General features: G+C 45.5%; 1 protein-coding gene across 1 annotated transcript in view; it reads left to right on the top strand.

Moving 5' to 3' along the window:
* VWA5A (von Willebrand factor A domain containing 5A) overlaps positions 1–21,596 on the top strand; it is a 72,085-nt gene that overhangs the window by 47,077 nt on the left and 3,412 nt on the right. Inside the window, exons 1-17 of the mRNA XM_063137580.1 lie at positions 2,049–2,186; positions 3,829–3,902; positions 4,745–4,947; positions 5,188–5,410; positions 5,787–5,959; positions 9,005–9,119; positions 9,233–9,405; positions 10,140–10,228; positions 11,134–11,278; positions 11,692–11,771; positions 11,859–11,973; positions 12,796–12,960; positions 13,114–13,217; positions 14,703–14,908; positions 17,240–17,311; positions 18,049–18,102; positions 20,197–20,345. Coding sequence (XP_062993650.1) covers positions 3,863–3,902; positions 4,745–4,947; positions 5,188–5,410; positions 5,787–5,959; positions 9,005–9,119; positions 9,233–9,405; positions 10,140–10,228; positions 11,134–11,278; positions 11,692–11,771; positions 11,859–11,973; positions 12,796–12,960; positions 13,114–13,217; positions 14,703–14,908; positions 17,240–17,311; positions 18,049–18,102; positions 20,197–20,345 — 2,106 coding nt within the window. The 5' untranslated portion in view covers positions 2,049–2,186; positions 3,829–3,862. Of the gene's footprint in view, positions 2,187–3,828; positions 3,903–4,744; positions 4,948–5,187; positions 5,411–5,786; positions 5,960–9,004; positions 9,120–9,232; positions 9,406–10,139; positions 10,229–11,133; positions 11,279–11,691; positions 11,772–11,858; positions 11,974–12,795; positions 12,961–13,113; positions 13,218–14,702; positions 14,909–17,239; positions 17,312–18,048; positions 18,103–20,196; positions 20,346–21,596 lie in introns of the transcript that reaches the window.

Raw genomic sequence — 21,596 nt, 5'->3', positions numbered from 1 at the left:
CCTAATTTTAGGATCCTTAAGATCAGGAAGAGAGGCCCTTCTCATTTGCCCACCCGTGAGAGCAATGGGGTGGGTCTCCACACAGCAGAGGGCCTTCTCTGGGGTGGCCCCAAACCTCTGGAACAAACTTCCATCAGAGGTCCACCATGCAGGCCTTCAAGGAGGCCTGAAAAACATTTTAGTTTGCCACAGCCTTCCCATGATGAATACTGTTATTGTTGGTTTTGTGGTTTTTCTTTTGCTATTTTATTATGATCATGTTTTTATTGCTTTTAATATTGTATGTATTTTGTTGTTGAAAGCCTCCTTGTGAAGGCCTCTGCCCTGAAAGGCAGCCAAGAAATAAAGAAAATAAAGTATTGATTCTTTGAGAGCCTTTCTACTGAAGAGTGGTATAAAAATGCTGTGAATGAAAAAATGATGCATATTTCAAAGTTCTCAATATGGAGCTGACTTTTTCTAAAAAAGAAAATTGAAATTCCCTCTATAAGCAAAAATGCTTAGAACCAGAATCAAACTCCTTTTAAGTTCATAAGATGAACACGGTCAGAAGCTGTACTTCTACGGTACAAGGTTGAAAGTACTGAAAAGTAGGAAGTGTCTCAGCTGATCTCCAGAGGCAGGCAGGTCCACCTGGGAGGAAACAGCTTTTCAAGTATCTTCAGCCATTGAATTGCCTCCTTGCCACTGCAGTTGGTATAAAAACCTGGTCACATGATATGACCCCCCCCCCCCATCAAAATGTTTGGTGCAACATTCTGCACCAGCTGACATTTCCAAGTGCTTTCCAAGGGCAGGCCCACATAGAACATGTTACAGTAGTCCAGTCATGATGTTCACCACGCACGAAGCACCATGGTGAGGTCCAACTGTTAAAATACCATTTTAATTATTTTATTGCAGGAAAAAGGATTTGTGGCTATATTTGAAGACAGAAAAGCCTGGCTATTCTTCTACAATGTGACAAACACAATCATAGTTGCCTGCAAACATTATTCCCCCCCCCAAAAAAATGTTGCTATTCCCTGTATAGAGCTACCAGCAACAACTCTGTAGGAAAATACATATTTTAAAATTAGGGTGACCATATGAAAAGGAGGACAGGGCTCCTGTATCTTTAACAGTTGCATAGAAAAGAGAATTTCAGCAGGTGTCATTTGTATATATGGAGGACCTGGTGAAATTCCGTCTTCATCACATCAGTTAAAGCTGCAGGAGCTATACTAGAGTGACCAGATTTAAAAGAGGGCAGGGCTCCTGCACCTTTAACTGTTGTGATGAAGAGGGAATTCCACCAGGTTCCCCATATATACAAATGACACCTGCTGAAATTTCCTTTTCAATACAACTGTTAAAGATACAGGAGCCCTGTCCTCCTTTCCATATGGTCACCCTATTAAAATATTCCAGCAGCATTTCGCTTTACATATCCAAAGCAGAACACAGCTTATTTATTATTAAATAAATAAATAATAATAATAATAACAACACAGGAGGTGGGTTTTTAAATGCCCCCCCATGCAGTTTAACACATTGATAGAAATCACAGCTTTCCCCCATAAGCTAGGCATACTCATAACTGTTGAAAGAAAACACGTGGCTTAGGTAATCCCAAACATCACTGTTTGCTCCTTTCCATACTGTCACTCTAGATGACACAATGGACTGATGCTGTGTAAGGCACCTTCCTATGTTTCTGACCGGTGAGAGCATACAAGGATTTTTGCTCGACAGATTGGATATGTTCTCTGGCAGCTTTTACCTCCTAGAAGTGTTCAAGAGGTGAGTGACGTTTCGCTTTAAGCCAACGCAGGTAGGAGACCAGTCTGCTCCGCCCCCAGGAAAGAAGCTGCACCAGCCCGACACCGCAAAACATACTGGACTCGTTAGCCTACATTCCTCTCGGTCCTCTTAAGCCCAGTTCTAAAGAAAGGCTCAATGGATTTACCGTTGATTTTGTGTTTCAATGGCGTGGGCGCTGGCCAGCAGGCGAGGGAAGGGGAGGGCGCTGCGTCCAGCAAGCGCAGCAATTTTATTTATTGTTCCTCCGCGCATTCATTGGTCTCTCACCGAGAACAGCCATTGGTACTAGTTGCTCAGAGGAATTTGCTGACGGTCCCTGGGTGGAACACTGGCTGCCTACTTTCGATTCCGCACAGAGCAACGAGCCGCGCCAGCCTTTGCAGGTAGGGGAATCTTTCCAGGATACTAAATCCTGGCGGGCCCCCTCGGTTTAGTATCCCCAAGCCCGCCCGCCCGCCCTAGCTCTTCCACCCGGCTCCCCTTCACTTAAATTAAACCTCATCCATCCCGTCTGCATCCTGCACCCTCCAGATTCATCGCCCCACCCGTCTGCAGCCTGGACCTGTTTGGAACAGACGCGCGCACACACCTTCATGGGCAAGCAACCACCTACCCCACCCCTAACACGTAGGCTAGCCCCCCCCCTCTCCTCCCCTATTTGCATTCTACGACGCACACACCTGAGCGCAAATTCCTTTCCCGTCTAGGGAACTTCGTTAAGATAACAACAATGAATGAGAATGAACACGAAGCCCGCCCGGCCTGGTGCGCGCATTCTCTTCCGCCTTTGTATTCGGGAGCCCCGCCGTAGCCTCCGCCGCCCCCGCCCCCTTTAGTCGCCCCCTTTCTGTAGACCGGACAATCAGTAGCGTCGCCGCCCTCTTTCCCGGAGCCAATTTCTCCCCCCGGCGTCCAAGTTCCCTGGAAGTCAGGTGACCTGGTGCTCTAATCCCCTGCCTCTGACTCATCGGACTGCAGCTGCTCGGTGCTGACAGGAGGGCGCTTTGCCTGCGCTTGGGCCGTAAGCGCCGCCGCCTTGTTGCTGCCACGCGAGCCGCCGCTGGCAAAGGAAAGGCAATAAGTGCCCAGCTGCTTTCATGTAGGAGAATTAGATGTCGTCGAGAGCAGGCGCGGAGCCAAGGGGCCAATAGCATCTAATTTTACTACACAAAAGCAACGGGGCCTCTGTTGCCTTTCCTCCATGCAATCACAACCCCAATGAAATTGCAAAAGCAAAGAGCGTCCATTGCTTTTCCTCCATGTAATCACAAACCAAACGCTACTGTAAAAGCCACAGGGCAGCCATTGCTTCAGCTATTGGGGGGTATAGAAATGCAATCAATCAATCAATCAATAAAAAAAATCAGAAGCCCAAATAAATAACTAAATGAAGTCCAGAACTATCTTCCTGCAACCCCAGAGCCATCTAAGTGTGCACACACAATTTTTATTTTATTTTATGATTTTTAACAAGATGTGGTTGTGGGTCAGTAGCATTTTTTTTTCCTGAGCGAGATACTGCAGTGGGTTTGAGAACAGGAAGAGGAAATGGGTCAAATAAAATTTCTTAAGCCCACCACAATCTCTTGCTCAGAAAAAAATGCTACTGCCCCATAACCAACACTGCAACCAATCAAAAGCAAACATTCAGCGGTTGTGCCAGACCATGCTTTGTTTTTATATCTGAACAGCTCACAAAAACGTGGTTTGTGAGGGGACTGGCACCAAGCCAGAATATCAAACCCATGGTTTCAAGCTGATTTACAAAGGATGCTGTATTATTATTATTATTTATTTATATAGCACCATCAATGTACATGGTGCTGTACAGATTACACAGTAAATAGCAAGACCCTGCCGCATAGGCTTACAATCTATGACAGCCCCCCCCCCCATCATTCAGCCCATGGAGGACAGGGTGGGTGGGTCGTCTGCCCCCACCACACAGCATTTTAGTTCCCCGCTGCTGCTGTAACCAAAGGTAAAAACAGAAAATGTCATTTTTCTTGGTATGTTTGTCACTAGGCAATTGCTTCTGCTACAAAGATAATCATAAGCCATGACTGTGTGTGGTCTTTTCACGCAAGCTCATGAGCCGGGTAAGTCATCTGCATGTAGTTATTCAGTTAAGTGTGAGCAAAACTACTACTGTCTAATGCCTAGAACTGAAAAACACAAGAAATCACAATGTTCAGTGGGTGAAATGTACAGTGTTTTGGTTTCAGTAGCGGAAACCAAAGGGAAGCTCGGAGGATGGCAACAAGGGAGAGGGCCTTTTCGGTGGTGGCCCCCCGACTGTGGAATGATCTCCCCGATGAGGCTCGCCTGGCGCCAACATTGTTATCTTTTCGGCGCCAGGTCAAGACTTTTCTCTTCTCCCAGGCATTTTTAACAGCATTTTAACAGCATTTAACAACGTTAAGTTTGTTTTTAATGGACCCCACAATTGTTGTTTTTAAATGGATACTGTTGTTTTTATACTGTTTTTTATGTGTGTGTGTGTGTGTGTGTGTTTTTAAATTGTATACTTTTAATGTTTACTATTTTTAAATGTTGTAAACCGCCCAGAGAGCTTCGGCTGTGGGGTGGTATATAAATGTAATTAAATAAATAAATAAATAAATTCTGAGTGGGATTTGAAGTGGTGATAAGCCACAGAACATAAAAAGAGCCATGCAGGATCAGACCAAGGGTCTATCCAGTCCAGCACTCTGTTCACAGATTGGCCAACCAGCTGTTGACCATGACCCACAAGCAGAGCACAGTGCCACAGCACCCTCCCACCCATGTTCCCTAGCAACTAGTATATACAGACTTACTGCCTCTGATTCTGGAGGTTGCACTGATGGCTCCTGAGCAGTGAGCTCTAGAGTCGGGTTACAAACCCGGACTAAGTCAGGCACTGAGGTGACGTTTTCGCTTCACTGTTTCCTTGCCCCAGTGCCCTTGCGAAGCATCTCCGTGGATGTGGTGGTCCAAGGTTTTGTGGCTGATGTGGTGTCTGAACTTCGGTACCAGAATGAGGAGAAGAAACCAGTGGAAGTCAGATTTGTCTTCCCTCTGGATGCTGAGGCTGCCGTATATGCCTTCGAGGGCCTGATTGGTGGGACGCGGATTGAGGCCCAGATTCGAGAGAAGAAGCAGGTGTGCCAAACATAGACAATATTAGTGAATGAAAACCTGTAAGGAGCAGGGTTTTTAAAAAAAAGTCCTCAAGGAGTTACAATTCTAGTCTTAACTAGGATTACTGCATCGAGTAGGGGGTTGGACTCGATGGCCTTACAGGCCCCTTCAAACTCTACTATTCTATAATTCTATGATTCCATGACCACCCTCCTAGCCAGCTTTACACCTAATTATGTCTCCTTCCCCCATCCAATACAGGCAGAGCAGGAATACGAGGATGCCCTGAGTGAAGGTCGCCAGGCTTTCCTGCTTGAAAGAGAAGAAAACACCAGTGACATTTTCACTTGCAGTCTGGGTAACCTTCCGCCCGACGGAGAGGCCACGCTGAAACTGCGCTACGTTCAGGCATTAGCTCCGGAGCCTGATGGGGCTGTCCGCTTTGTCCTGCCTGCTGTCTTGAACCCCCGTTATGTGCCTCAGGGTAGGAGCTTACCTCCCAATTCCCAGTACTGACCCAAAGATAAAGTCACCTCAGAGAAGTGTCTCACTGCCACCCAGGCTTCACTGCACATTGAGGCCCTCAGGAGTTGATCCAAGATGCTGTTTAACTTAGTACCGTTGACCAGGATGAGGCCTTCCATTCTGCCTTGCTGCTTCATGTTCGGGGTTTGTGCCGCCATTACTGTCATAAACTAGGCCCCCTAGGAAAAGTGGTACAAAAAATAGCTCTAGATAACGCCAGAGGATTTGGCCTCATGGTGACTCTACCACAACCATAACCTCAGCTTGCCTCTTTCCTGTGAGGGTTTGTCCACCCTGTCCTGTAAAAACAGCTTTGTCTGTGTTCCTCTTCGCAGGCTCAGAAAGGGACACTGTCACCCAGAGCGTACCAAGAGTGCTCAAGGGGAAGCTTCCCTACACACTCCACCTCAGCACCAAGCTGGCATCTCCCTATGGCATCAACCGTGTGGAGTCAAAATGCTCCCTTGAACCGTTACAGTACACAGCGGAGGACCGTACCACTGCCCAGGTAAGACACTGATAAACCATCCCAAGGCCAGATCTACCCTTTGTGTCATATTGATACGGTCCCATCATGGTGATGCTATATTGCTCTTGTGCCTTTGTACCTCGTAGGACACACCACGACATCTGTGGTGGTATTTTGGATAAAATTGAATAAAAAGTGGGAAATTACACTAGAAAAGTGGTAGACGGAATTCATAATGTGCCTGAACAGTTATCAATGCACTTCAACAATGATTTTAAAAAGCACTAGTGTAGATCTAGGCCATGTCATTGCTGGTGGTGGTTAGATCTAAGTCATGGCCCCACAGTTTTCAAGGAAGCCCTTCATGGTTGAGCCTTCTCTAAGGACATCTGTTTCAATGCCTAGAAGTTAATTCAGTAATGTTTCAGATGACTAAACTGGTGAATGCTACAAAAGCTAGCATGTTGTGGGATGGGGGAGCAGAAAGAGTCTAGCTTCGTCCTGGTATAGAGCAGATGTGACTCACTGGTAGAAGACCAACTCTGCCTGCCAGAGGTTCAGTTCTTGACATCTCTACTTAAAACAGGAGTATTGAACCTCAGGCCTATGGGCCAAACCTAGCTTGGCTGAAATCTCAGTCTGGCCCTTCCAGGGTTCCCTAGAGGGCTCCTTTTCCCTGGCTACCAATAGGTTTGTTTTTTTCTCATTCTAAAAATTTGAAATTCCTCTGCTAAGGCTTAATTACTAGCACTTAGCTAAAATACGCAAGTATTTTGGCCCGGCCCCTTTCACCCTGCTTGCCCACCATTAAAATGTGGCTCCCGAGAACTTTTCTGAAACTGAATTCATCCCTGGAGCTGAGGCCTCAACTACACTATTCAGGATATTCCACTATGAAAGCGGTATATAAAAGGCAGGAGCCACACTACTCCTTTATAGTAGTATTGAAGTGCACTGACAACTGTTGGGGCCCATTTACATATACCATATACCGTTTTCATGCTGCTATATCCTGTTTGGCGGGGCTCCTGCCTTTTATATACCACTTTCATAGTGCAATATCCTGCATGGCGTAGATGAGCCCTGAGAGAGATTCACCATCTTCGTTTTAAAAAGTCTCAGGGCTGGGAAAGGTCTGTGCCTGAAGTCTTGGGGATTTGCTGCTGCTCAGGGTAGATAACCCTGGCTGAGCTAGAACGTTCAAAGACCCTGAATTTCATTTTAGATGCTTTTAAATTTTACATCACTATCCTTGCAGATGAAAGAGTAGCCCATTTAATGTACATTCATTCCTATTTCTCTCCAATCCCAGTATAATTTAGGGCAGTGGATTGGGGGTTAGGCAGGGTGTCATTTGTTGCTGTTATGGTTAAGCAACAGGGAGATGGAAAACCTTTCTAATTCATCCAAAGATTTACTAGGTGATCCAGACCTGCTTTTTGCCCAGTTCTTCTCTACACAGCCTTCACCTTTGCATGTTTGTCTGAATTATATTGATAATATAAAACTGGAAGGAATTCTGAAACGAATGCCATTTTGGTGGCTAAGGAATTTTCTCAATAGCTGCCTCTAGGCTCACTTTGTCAGCTCTGCAGGAGAGTTTGGGAAGGTGCTTTTTTAAAAATAACTTTTTGTTACAAGTTTCAACAAAACAAAACAAGCAAACAAAAAATGCAACTGTAACTACATACCCTAAAGGCCTCTGTTTCAATATTAAAACACTCTTTAAAAAATGGAAAAAAGGAGTAAGTTAGACTTAAACTTCAGTAAAGTCAGACCAGATATTCAAATATAAGTTTCAAATGTTGCTAGGGTTTTTTTAGGTCTCCAATCCATAGCATTACAGGCATCTTTCAAATAGTATCAGTCTTTTAGCAGTCAGCAGGGCATGAAAAATCCTTTTATGCTGACAGTGTGTTAGATTCCAAGAAGCAGGTATATAATTTAAGATAATATGTACATGAGAAAATATTAAAGGGCTTTCCAATAGAAAGTTTATACGTTTGATGTCTTCCTTCCAAAAGGAGGCAACTATTGGGCATTTCCAAAACATATGAATAAAAGAAGCATTAACTGCATAACACCCCCAACAATTAGCTGAATTAGACAAACCTTTGTTAAAAAGTCATTGTGGTGTCCAGTAGACCCGAAGCAAAAGTTTTGGCTGAATAAGACGTAACCGGAGGTCTATAGACATGAGATACTGATGCCGGAGATGCGTTTTTGTCTTCTCTCCCTCTTCATGGATGGCCCTGGATCAAGAAGGGGCAACACTTTTATTGTTTCTGCACCTCCTTTCATTGCTTTAGCCCCCTCGTGTCTCCTTCTCAGACATCCACCCGTGTCCTCTACAGAAAACGTGGGAAGTTGCCAGACCCTTGGGCCTCCTGGGGAGAGGAGAGAGAGACACAAATGATGTCTCATTGTTATTATTTATTTCATTTCTATACTGCGCAATAGGTGCAGCTGTTTGGGCAGTTCACAAAAATCCATGTCTCCACAGTTAGGAGGATCAGTAATGTCCAGGTAGCACATGGAGCACTGCACACAACAGCATGTGTATGTAAAGTGCTTGTACAGCATAAACAGGATCTGTACTCTACATTTTTGAGGATCCAGTCTGTGGATGTTCATATGAAAAACATGTCTGCATGTACAGCATTGCAGGTGTATTGTTGTATAGAAGGGCCCAAGGGACACCTAATTCACCTGATGAGGCAGGAATGCCTTCCTCCTGTGGAAGGTGCATGAGAGAAGGGGAGGTTTTTCAGAGCCAGTGCGCCCCCAAAGTGATCGTGTAGCTTGCCTGGAGAAGAGACGAGGAAGAGGCGTCCTTGCCGCCGCCGCCCACCTACTTCCTCGCTGGCCGGGTCGGAGAGCTCGGCAGAAGAAGGCGGGGAGGGCAGCGGCGGCAAGGACGCCTCTTTCTCGTCTCTTCTCCAGGCAAGCTACATGATCGTTTTGGGGGCGCATGGAAGTGCCCTCAGTACGACGTGTGGAATCCCCCCTGGACTAGATGGACCCTCGGTCTGATCCCTCATGGCATGTTCTTATGTTTGCTTCTATTATTCTCTGCTGCCAAAGGTCTCCTTGGCTGAAGGGCACCAATTTGACCGAGACGTGGAGCTACTGATTTATTATGAGGATGTTCACAAGCCCAGCACCCTCCTAGAGGCTGGGAAGCCTGGAGCTGCCTCAGGTGAGCAAAGCCTAATGTGATGGAAGGGGGTGGGGGCCGAAAAGCAAGGGTTGCTGGGAGGTGGAAGAGCAGTGCCTATTGGATCTCTTTTTTTTTCCTCTTGCAAAACACAGGCTCGCTGATGGGGGATCCGGCCCTTCTGCTCACCCTGTACCCCAACGTCCCTGCCCCCAAACCTGGCCAGATCGCTACGGGGGAATTCATTTTCTTGCTGGATCGCTCAGGCAGCATGGGTTGCAACACTGGCAATGATCCCAATTCACCATTGCGCATTCAGAGTGCCAAGGTGCCCAATAGATCGATGGGTGCATGGGTGGGGTAGAGGCACCGGGGGAAGAAGGTCAGTGATCTGGGAACAGAACACATGGGCTGGGCGTACAGTGGAGGATGAGATGGGAAGTGACGCCGGCCCTAACAGGGAGAGGCAGTTCCCTCGAGCAGCACACAAAGGAGGCAGCAAGACGTTGGAGGATGGAGATGTCTGCACCACACTGCCTGGTCCACACCTCCTAAGCTAGCCCGCTGCCCTCAGGTGTGGTCAGAACCTTTAGGCCAACTAAGCAGCCCCCTAGGACACAGACCTCAGAGGGGCGCAGTACTGCCCTTTAAGGGTCACAGTTTTATACAAATTAGCTGTTTTAAGAAAAAACATAATAAAAGGAAAATATAATAGTTCAGAAACTCTTCTTGAACAGCTGAATCGAAGTTGGCAATTTTGGGGATGGGTGGGGTGCAAGTAGCTCGCCTTGTGTAGGGCACAAAATAGTCTGGCACCAGCCCTGGGTGTGGTGGAGGACACTGTCCTGGCACCGGGCTGAAAGTAAGATTCAAGCACCAATCAGCTTCAGTCCTTTGCCTCAGGCAGGCACGTGTCTTTGGGCAGTCCTGAAAGCGAGATCTTTGGAATGCGGGAGGTGGACGGATCTCAGGTCGGATTGAGGCTCTGTAAAGTTGAAAAGAGTCCAAAAAAGCACAGTGGGATATTGAGGGTAGCCCCAGCTTTTGTCTCCCCTATCACAGGAGACCCTGATCCTCCTGCTGAAAAGTCTCCCCCTGGGATGTTACTTCAACATCTATGGCTTTGGATCTAGCTATGACTCATTTTATCCGTGAGTGTCAGAATTTAACATACATCCTGTCAATCATTTTGGTTCCTTGCTTCTCTGGCAGCAGCCTCATTTCTCTCTGTGTGTGTGTGTGTGATATACATACATACATACATACATACATACATACATACGTGTGTGTGTGTATATATATATCTCCCCTGAACAAGTGGGAAACAATAAAGGGGAAAAGTCCTGTGACTCATCTTGACTCTTGACAAAGGAAGGACAAAAAGCACCAAGACGTCGGTAAGAAATGGGAGGAAATTCTCGGTCAGGCAAGCCAGGAGGGGCCCTTGCACAACTGGCCTCCTTTCTGTGACTCCCCTAGACCCTCTACCTTCTGCCAAGCGTATCCTGGACCACTAGAAATTCTCTTGTCTTACGCTGCTGCTGCTACAGTTCTTCCTCTCCCCATCTTTGCTTTCCAAGCCCTCTGTTTCCAGCTCCTTTGTACTGTGTAGTGCTTGTACTAAATTACCATCATCGTTTTTGCTGGTTTTTATTGTTGGCTTTTATTGTTTTTAATGGCTATTTTATTGTGTTTTACGTTTTTTATTTCTTTAAATGTTTTGCCTGTTTTTTTAAAATGTATTTTATTGTTGTAAGCCGCCTTGTGAAGGCTTCCGTCCTGAAAGAGGGGGCCAAGAAATGTTTAAAATGAATAAAATAAGTAAAAACAGAAGGGGGCTTAAATCTGAGTGTATGGTAGTCTTGTGGCTAGGGTAAATGGATGGCTTGGAGAGTTTGACGAAATGGGTGGAAGTAGTTGTGAATGTAACTGGAATGGGCTGGGTTGGGTGTGGCGGAAGCGGACAACAGTCAGAAAGAGCATGGTGGAAGACCTGGTGGTGCTTCAGGAAATGAAACTTGTTCGTCTACCCTTGACCATTTGGCACCCTTTACAGGAAAAGTGTGGAATACACCCAGCAGACCATGTCAGAGTCCCTTGAGTGGGTGAAGAAGCTGGAGGCTGATTTGGGGGGGACGGAGATTTTGCAGCCACTGAAGGCCATTTACGGCCAGCCCTGCCTGGAAGGACGTCCTCGCCAGGTATCAAGAGCTCTGTTGGGGTCTGTTTCCGCTTTGTTTTGTGCTAAAACTTAAAGAACTACCTGTAAAAGAGCAATGGCAGGTCAACGATCTAGGATCTAGCGAACACATGGAAGACTCTTCCCCCACCCACCCCCATACAAGCCAACAGTAATCAGCACTTGATTTCCCCAATCACCTCTTGGGTCAGAGGAATCTCAGCGGAGGGGGGTTTACAGTGGGAAAAGTAGGAGAAGGACCTCGTCTTACTGAAGATTGGGGAGTGGTTGCCATGTGGCCACAACGTATTTTTGGTATGTGGTGGCATACGCTTGACGTTTGCCAAGGGGGTCCCCGGTTTCAAGCATTCAACTCTGTGCTAGTGAGTCATCACATGGCTAGAGCAGACTTTGATCCTGCATCTTTCTCCCCAGCTCTTTGTGTTTACTGATGGAGAGGTGGGGAACACAAATGAGGTCATTGCTGAAGTTTGCCGTCGCAGCAGCTCCCACAGGTGAGAACTGGGACTGGGAGATCAAATGCTCTCTCTGCACACTGGCCTGGGCACCTTCTTTGATTTTCCCCTCCCGACTCCCAACAGGTGCTTCTCCTTCGGCATCGGCGAAGGGGCCTCCACCGCCCTCATCAAAGGCATCGCTGGAGCAGCCGGCGGCAGCGCTGAATTCATCATGGGCAAGGAGCGCATGCAGGCCAAGGTGAGCTCTGGGGCCCTCTCCCTGTCCTCCCGGACTCCCCAGTTCCACCTGAGCTGTAGGTAATGTGCTCAATGTCAGTCCACCCTTAAAAATGCAGCTGGATTTCAAGATCCCCTGTTCTCTCCTTGCCAAAAAAGAAAAGGCATAAGTGCTTAATTACAAAGGCCTGCATTAAACATGAATAAAAAAAGGAGTTCCTTTTTTTCCTTTTCTTTTTTGATCTTGAGCTCTCCTCAGGGTATGAATCCCAGGCCTTAAAGAAATGCTTTCTTGCACATTAGTCCACTAGGCTCAGCCTTCTGCTCTTGGACTACCTGGTTCCAGTCTTGCATAGCTTGGAATACATTTTTTTCCCATAAGAGCACTCAGTTTTTTTAATGTATGTCAATACTTTAGCAATTCAACAACAACAACAACAATAATAAATTTATTTGTTACCCGCTTCTCCCTCTAGATCGAGGCGGGGTACAACACAAATGCAAACACCATAAAATACATATAACTAATTAAAACATTTAAAACTAATAAATTATTAAAAGCAGCAGAGGTAGTAGATATATGACGGATGGACGGACAGACAGATAGATAGATAAAAGAACTTGGTCTCTCTGCCCATAGGGCTTGCAATCCATGTACAACAGATGGGGGAAATAGAGAAGACGTTATATTCAGCCGCACTTCTGACTTCCTTGCATGCACTGCCCACACAGCTTCAAACCAAATCTCGTGTCCATAAAACTAGCAGCTTACTTATTCCCCCCCCCCCAAAGTTGCAAAGTTTCCCTCTGGACACCCCATTGTAAGACTGTCATCTCCCCACAGGCCCTGCAGTCTTTGAAGAAGGCCCTGCAGCCAGCAGTGACAGGGATCTCTCTCAGCTGGGATTTGCCCTCCGGTTTCGAGGCCGAGCTTGTGGGGTCTGGCCCTCGGGTCATCTTCGAAGGGCAGCGCTGTCTCATCTATGCCCAGATCCATGGGCAGCATCAGGTGAGTAACCCCTAACCTCATTTCAAATTCTGCCAGTCTTAGGTGAGCATTTGAGATCTTGGTTCACTGGAGTTTATAATCCCACAATCCACTGCTCCTTAAAGGGACTTTCCCCTCCTCGTCTCTGTTTTGACACCTTGTATTCTCCTGCAGTCTCCAGGCTCCACAGAAGGAGCTGCTGTTCTTCAATACGTCTTTCAAGACCAGACTTTCACGGAGACGATGAAATTCCCACTTCAAGTTCAGGAAAGTGACAGGTGGGACAACCCAGCAGCTGGTCTCCACCAAGCGATTTGTGCTAGAAATGTGTGGAAATTCTGAGTTGGGTTAGTCAGGAGTGGGGAGCAGGAACCATAATTTTATCGCATATAGCCAGAGGCTTTTACAATCTCTCAATCCATACATTGCATGAGTAACTATCGAGAAATATAATATACGTAAAAATATTCATCAGATACGTCCAGACGGTGCCTATTATAAAAGGGGATGCACCATTCAAGCAATGGCCTAGAGATATCTCTAGATTTATTTGGCAAGGTAAAAAACCAAGAATAAAAATTAAAGTTTTACAAAATGCCAAAGAAAGAGGAGGTCTGGGACTTCCCGATTTGAAATCGTATTTCTATGCCTGTTGCTTGGTGTGGATGAAAGAATGGATAGTGCTGGAGAACAGACGATTGTTAGTGTTGGAGGGGCATGATATAAGATTTGGGTGGCATGGATATCTGTGGTATGAGAAAGCTAAGGTCAATGTGGCTTTTAATAATCACTTTGTAAGACATACACGGTCAAAAGGACCCACAAGCTTCCATGAGTGGTCAGTTACAGCCACTCATGGGAAGTACCTCCAGGACTGTAACTCTGGAGGGAAGGTTTGTGTTGCAATATCTGCAGTATGTTTCCTGCCTGTATTTGTAGAGCTTCTGAGGGTGACCCTGAAAGTTAGAATTCTTCTTTTGAGAGCAGTGTCCTAAGTGGTTTGCCAATAACATTTCATGCCACATTTAGCTGCAACTCTCGTTACTCCTAAATTGAGCATTGTAGCCTAGAGAACTTTTCTAGGAACTTGTGCGTGGATGAATTCGGTCTTGACAGAGTGGGGGTTGGCTCACATAAGGCAGTCATGATGAGAGAACTTTTTCTTCCTCTGCCAAAGCAAACTCACTAATAAATGTGTGTGTTAAATATTAGCAAAGGCAGACAGAGTAATGGGCTCTGAACTGAACAAGGTAGCTCAATCTGAGCTGTTCACCCAGTGAATATCTGGGTGAAGAGACAGGGCTTATGTACTTGCTGACCCTGATTCATCGTTGCTGGTGGGCCTACTTTTTCATTGGCTACAACTAAGTCTTCCTCATGAGTAGCTCCTTAGTCATGAGTAAACCCTGTGTTCAGGGGTCACTGGCTGGGTGCTCCAGTGATTTCTCTGAGCATCTTACCTGCTCCATTGCAGCCAGTGATCTAGACAACTGTAAGTTGAGGGAAGAGAGTCAGAAATCACAGTAGGTCTGAGATCAAAGAGGGTCTTTGAGACCTCAGGTGAATCATCCCTGCAACAGCACTTCTGTGCAGAGATTCTCCTCTGAAGATGTTTGCTCCTCTGAAGAAGTTTCTCCTGGGCTTGGGTTGCTGACAGGCTCCTAGATTTCTGTATTTGGGGTTCTAACACTCTTTGGAACCTCAGGCAAGGGCCAGAAATTTTATGTAGATACTTTTGCAGAATGGTCCCCTTAATTCTCCAGGCTCCCTGTTCACCGGCTGGCAGCTCAAGCCCTGTTGCAGGAACTGGAGGGAGCCACGGAGCAGGAGGAGGAGAAGCAGCGCCTGGCCCTGGAGACGAGCCTGAGCTCTGGGGTGGTGTGTTCGAAGACAGCCTACGTGGGGGTGAACACGGAGCTGGGCAAACAAGTTAAAGGGCCCCTCGTCCACCGAGATGTCCCACTTGCATGTAAGTTGGAGGAAATGCCTGTGAGGGTGGTCTTAATTACCGAAGGACTTATAAACATAACAGAGAGGACCTTCTTGGAGCATTAGAGATGGGCAAATTCTCATAGAAAGCAGCTGAACTGATCACAATGGTCCTATTCAGAAGACACCTTAAACTATGGCTTTAACCATGGTTTTTAAGCCAGAAAGCAAGGCCATGTTCCCTTAAACCAACAAAAAGCCTTATTCGCTGTGGTTAAAACCATGGTTTAAGGTGTCTTCTGAGCACGGCCTGGCTTTCTGGCTTAACCACCATGGTTAAAGCCATGGTTTAAGGTGTCTTCTGAACGGGCCCAATGAAAAAGAAAATGCCAACTGTCTCAACAGGGCTATATTGACCATTATTGAGCCATTCCATGGAAACAGCATCTACATCTTACTCTAACTAACCCAACCGCATGGAGGCTGTTTTGAGCAGTTTCCATGTGGCAAGTGCTCCCCCACCAGAAGCATTGTGTGGAACATATTATATGGGTTTCTCTTATACTGTATGAAGTGTGTCAGTGTTATCTGGCTGGCATAGATGCTAGTTCATGTCATGCTTGGCAATCCGTATAGGAAATTGCTGTCACTGCATCAGAAGCTGCTTGAGCTAATAGAGATGAGATGTGCTCTAGCCTCATATCAAGCAATGAAACATTCACACAGGGCGTAAATGGCTCCATCTCAGGGCTGAAATGTTGGCAAAAGGATTAGATGCATTCATGGAGAACAGCTCTGTCAATGGGTATTATCCATGTCCCTAGTCAAAATAGAACTTCCATAGAAAGAGGCAGTGTACTTTTGAATCCTTTCAGTCCTACTTGTGAGGTTCCCAGAGAATCTCTCTGGGCCTAGCTGGCAAGAAAATCCAATAATAAATGGATCTCTATCTGAACCAATAAGAGGTCATAAAGATAACTAATCTGATGATAATCGATGCTTATAGGGGGTAAGCAGGCTGATTACATCTGCTGGCCAACTTCAAGCCATGGTTTATGAAGTTGGTTTGTTTCAATAGTTAAGATTAACCATAGTTTAGGCTTGTGACATAATACTAAACTGCTCTTAAGTGGAAATGGAGACCTTTTGATCGCTTCTGCACAGCCGTCCTGAGGCAGGAGAGCAGAGGAAGGCACGCCTGAGATTTGAGAAAGTAGCACTAGGCCATAGTTTAGCATTATGACTGAACCAAGCCATTGACAGTGAGACAGAGTCAGACTGGCACTACATATCATCATCAAACTGAGATACACATTCACGCGTGCTCAAAAATGTAAGGGAGGCATTGGGAAGGAGTTGGCCATTTCCCATGCAAGTGACCCACATTTCCTTTAAGGAAGTCACCCCTGGGGTTTGAGAGCCAAAGCCAGCAGAGGGGCAGGGCAGGTAGCTATAGCTTTCCTGGGGAGCCTTAAGCGCTTTTCCGCATGAGGCATTTATTATATGCTCTTGATTCCTTCCTTACTCACCATCGTTTACCTCCAGTTTTGCTTCCGTTTTTTCAGAGCACTTTCCCGTTGTTGTTGTTGTTGTTGCTTTAGAATGCAGAAAACGGTGCTCTTTCTCCTTGTTAGGGGTATCTTTTTACAAATCCAGCCCTTTTTGGGCCCAACAGATTCCTGCTGCCTGCTCAGCTCGGCTCAGCTTGCATTCGCGAGCCAGGCTGCAGGTTTTTCCCGAAATACAGGAACTTTTTTTCTGTGTGTGTGTGTTTTTTTTTTAAAAAAAAGTAGAAAGTTGTGCAAGTTGCAGGTACAGTTTGTGGAAATTTCTATTTAGAAAGAAGAAGGAAGGAAGGAAAGAAAGACTGCAAGCTGGCCTGACTCCATGCAGATGGCGGTGGGGCAGCTTGCAGGTAAAAGAGATGAAGTTTGTGGTGGGCGAATTTCACCCACCCTGGACGTTCCTCCGACATCCCCACTCTTGTGTATTACTGCCATTCAGCCATAGCACAGCTCCACCTAGAGGTTATGTAGTGGAAAAGCAGGACAGGAAAAGCTCCTACAACTCACGCTAAGAAAGGTCACAATCCTATGTCTGTTTTGGAGAGAGAAAAAGTCCTGGCTGGGGAATGCTGGGAGTTATAGGACTTTTTCTGCCTAAAAAGGCATAGGAATGAGGCCTTACTTCGTGTGAGGGAAGTGTTTGTTCACGACGTCAGCTGCATGGGGTCTGTTCCACGCTGAGCTCACTGGAAGAATGGCAGAATAAGAAAAATTACTTTAAAATAGAAGAAAGAAAACTGCCATCATCTTGGGCGTCAGCAGCAATGCCCACTCCTAACACTGTTTGTATTTTCCCCTGATTCCAGACTGTTCTCCCGCAATGCCACAAGCATGCTTTGCAAAGCGACGTCAACGTGCAGCCCCTTGTTTCAAAGCAGGTAATGGAAGAAGCAACGCCATTTGAGCTTCTAACCCTGAATACTGTAATACTATATTTGAAATAAGGTAAATCTGGGTCTTTATTTGATTGGGTTGGGATCTCATTTGTTGTGGCAGTGAGTGTTGTTACTCTTTTTCATTAGAGGTAGGCAGCATGTGATGCTTCACAGGGAAATATTAATGGAATGAGGCAGGAGACTGATGCATAAGGTTGAGAATAAGATATGATATGACACCCATTGACTGGAACCTGGGCTTGGTGCCTCCTGAATTCCATCCCTGATGACTGAATGCCTCCTTCAATCCCCCATCAGCTTTCCAGACCATGGGCAGATACCACCCATTGAAATTTTCAGGATCCATTTGGTGTGAGACCTTTTAAATTTCTCAAAAGTTCCATATCCCATGACTGGGCTGAGCTGTGGCAAATTAGCTTTAGAGTGATTGCCAAGACCTACTTCAAGCCAATGAACTAGAAATCCAAGGGGCTAACCAGAGAATAGAATCATAGAATAGTAGAGTTGGAAGGGGCCTATAAGGCCATCAAGTAAGGCTCAGTGCATGGACTTGGAAACCTATTAGCTTCAAGCATACAACATAACAGTAAGGAATTACATAAATATATCCTGTAGCAGGAAGCCAGTTAGCAAGAACAAGTAGGGCTCTTGGATAATAAAAGTGTTCAAAGACAATTGAAAAACACAGTGAAATCCCTTCTTTTTATCTCCCTTCACAGCAGTGTGTGTTGAATCTGAAATGTATGAAGATTACCAGTCCCCATCACCTTCAGGTAATCTACATCAAAAGGGCTGTTCTGTATAAAGGGGATGGAGGAACAGGTTGCAAATGTAATAGACAAATCAAATGGTATGGTATTGCCATTTCCCAAGAGAGAATAAACTGTGAATTGTGTCTTTTCACACTGAAAATAATCTCTGTGCCTGGTAGCTGGAAGGTGATCAGTCAAGTAGGGAAGCCCGAGGATGTATAGACCCAGGGGTTTATTGCAGGCATGCAGAACAGTTTCCAGATCTTTGCCCACCATGAGCCAGATGACATCAGGGCCTTTTCTCCATATTGGAAGAAGCACAAAGTTCCGTACCTCCTTCCAGCGTGGAGAAAGGGACTTGGCTGGCTCCTACGGAGCCTCCGGCTTCACATGTCCCCAGGCATTCCCTGGACACCGTGTGCCATGCAGAGCTACCCAGCACATGTCAGGAAGTTCAGGTGCTCCTTCTGGTGTGGGTTGAGTCATATCGTCCAGCCTCCCTGCTGTTATCTCTGTTCTCAGGGACTGCTGGGACTGCTGGTGGTGAGAATAAGGGTATGGTCCATATGGCTTCATAAGGCATGGGGAGCCCCTTCCTCATAACAGCTGGGATGAAGGGATGTGGGGAGGTTGGACTCTGCCAGTGCTGGGAAGAGTTGCTGTTCTTCCTAGCCCGAGTGCGTCTTGCCATCTCACATCCCTCACTGTTAGAAGGGTTTGCTGCTGCTGGCACTTGGCACCCAGGGGAATGTGGCACGACTAGACTTGGCCCATGCTGGGAATAGCAGCTGTTCTCCCCAGCCCCAGTAAGTCCCACTACCCCGCATCCCTTCATAGTATCTCAGATTGGAGGTAATAGCTGGAGTGAAGAATTCCCACTGTTATCTCCAATTTTGAAGTCCCAGCAGTGGGGAAACACGAAGAGGCTCCACAAGCTGGATTGGGGTCCAGCCTGTGGGCTGCAGGTTCTACATCCTCGGCTTATTGTCTCACCCAGGGAGAAATTGGGAGAAAGCATATTTTGGGCTAGACTTGTCTAGCAGATGAATGAAGGAACAGAATTGATCTCCATGCTCCATAGGTAATCCCAAGGGCCAAGTACTGCAGTTCACTCTTTGGTGTCTATATTTGCAAATGTTAAACAAGTGCAGAATGCAACAGCCCACCTACTGATGGCAAACGGACAATGGAAAGCTAAATGTGAACTGCATTGGTACACTTGCACTGTCTTCCTGTAAGCTTCCAGGTCCAATTCATAGTAGTGGTGTTAACACATGAAATATAGGAACTGCCTTGTTGGGTCGGACCAAAGGCCCAGCATTCTGTCTCCAGCAGTGATTGGCCAAATGCTTCTGGGAGGCCCACAGTCACAAAGCCGCAAACCTCTCCTTCTTGTTTGTCCCCAGCATCTCCTACCCAAAAGAGTAATGCTTCTGAATATAGAGGTACCGTTTAGGTTGCTTCCAGTTGGACAGCTCCTAGAACTAGCTGTAAGGTACAAGAAGAACGGCCATTGACTTTCCAAACCATGAGAGATATGGTGACATATCTAGGTAACATGGTGACAACTGGAAAGGTATATTTTAGTTCATTTTTTGGCATAGCATTATCAGCATATAACACTATAATGCTACTTAAAGAAATATTATTTTCAAAAAAGTTTCTGATTACTGCCATTAACCTCCTGGCTAATATGGTATTATCAAGGGCGAAATACTGCAGCTGTTGCGGCAGGGAGGGATAATTTTAGCCACACATACACATTGATGTTTCTGAATGTGCCACAAATGTGTGAATGGCCATAAGGTCAAACTATGTGTTATGTTAAGTGATTAGAACTGTCTTCCTATCTTTTAAGACAGGCAACCCTGGGGGAAATGATCAGGACTGGGGGAGGTTAACCCTTCCAACTTCATGCTGTTCTCCAACAAAAACCTTTTCTCTTAGTGCTACTGTTTCCCCCCAAAGGGCACTATCTTCTGCAAACAGCACTTGACAGGACAAATAGCAACTGTGCAGAAGGGTTTTGGGGGGTTAATTCCCTGCTCCGCAGTCCCAGTTCAGATCAGGGAGCATTAGTTGGCCATTTCTGATTGACTGCCTTGCCCAATGTAGAAGATGAGATTATGGCCATGGAAAAGGAAGCTTCTCTCTTGAGCCTGATCTCCCTGCAGAATGCTGAGGGCTCCTGGCATCTTGATTCTGACCTGGCCAGCATCCTAGGCCTGACTGAGGCTGATATCTCAAGCAAAATACCTGCCCAGGTGAGTTTATGGCCTTTAATTGAATGCTAGTAGCTTCTACTGTGGACCACAGACACCATTCTTCAACTGATTGCACATATCCTACTGGAAGGGATTATCTTAATGATGTATATACCTAGTCTTACTCAAGGCAAGAAACTATTGCTTGCTACTTCTTATAGAATTTCCCAATGCAGATATAACATGGTTAGTACTAATAATTGTTTCTTGCTTTCTCCGTTTTTAAGACTGCCACATCTGCAGGGCAAACACCAAAAAATGGTTCTGTCCTATCACCAAAACAGAATAGGTTGAAGGGAAATTATGTATATCAAAAATATAACATATAAATATAAATACTAATATTCCATACAGAATTAAAATAACTGATTAGCAGTCAAAGCATGCCTATCAGTATATCACATATACATAAAAAGAAACAATAGAAACAGTAATTGCAGCTCTTATTAAAACATGATTTAACGTAATGAGCCTGTTCAGACAATACGCTAAGCCATGGTTAGGCTGCTAACCTTTTTGCAGCAAATGGTGTTTAAACCATGGTTATGTAGCCACCATGGTTAGGAATGATTCACACAACATGCGAAGTCATGGTTCACATGACACACTGAGCCATAATGTTTAGCTCAAAATGCTTAACCACCATGGCTTAGCGTGTTGTCTGAACAGGGTCATAGTTTGAATTCCTACCTGGAACCTGTAAAGCAGATTACACAGTCTTAGAGAAACCTGAGATAATATGCGAGATCCAAATAACCAGATGAATCTAGATGTATAAAAACTCAATTTACCAATAATTGTTATCTATACAAAATCTGGAATCCACATCATGTGACTTGTAACTGAATACAAGAAAAGGGGAAAAGAACATTCCCTTCTACATTCTGAAACACGCAAAGAAATAAAACAACCTTGTGTTAATTTGCAATACAACTTGCAATCAAAAAAGGCTGGAACATTCTTAACAAAGAGGATTAATTCCTTCCATCTGTTATGGTAAATGGCTGCTATGGATGGAAAAAATTAATCTGGTTTGGTATGAATGTGCTATTCATTTTTTATTGTTCATTGCTCTCTGGGTACTTTGTGTTGCTTTCTGCATCATGGTTTGGTCATATGTTAGGTATACCTGGGAGATTACTGTAAATTGACATAAACATTACGTTAAATCATGTTTTAATAAGAGCTGTAATTATTGTTTATATTTTCTCTCACTGAAGAGGACCAGATTGGTCAAAACCTGTCTGGGAT

The sequence above is a fragment of the Elgaria multicarinata genome, chromosome 11 (assembly GCF_023053635.1).
Source record: "Elgaria multicarinata webbii isolate HBS135686 ecotype San Diego chromosome 11, rElgMul1.1.pri, whole genome shotgun sequence".
In the NCBI taxonomy this organism is placed as follows: domain Eukaryota; kingdom Metazoa; phylum Chordata; class Lepidosauria; order Squamata; family Anguidae; genus Elgaria; species Elgaria multicarinata.
Note: the sequence above shows the minus strand (reverse complement) of the source record. Positions and strands in the feature narration are given on the sequence as shown.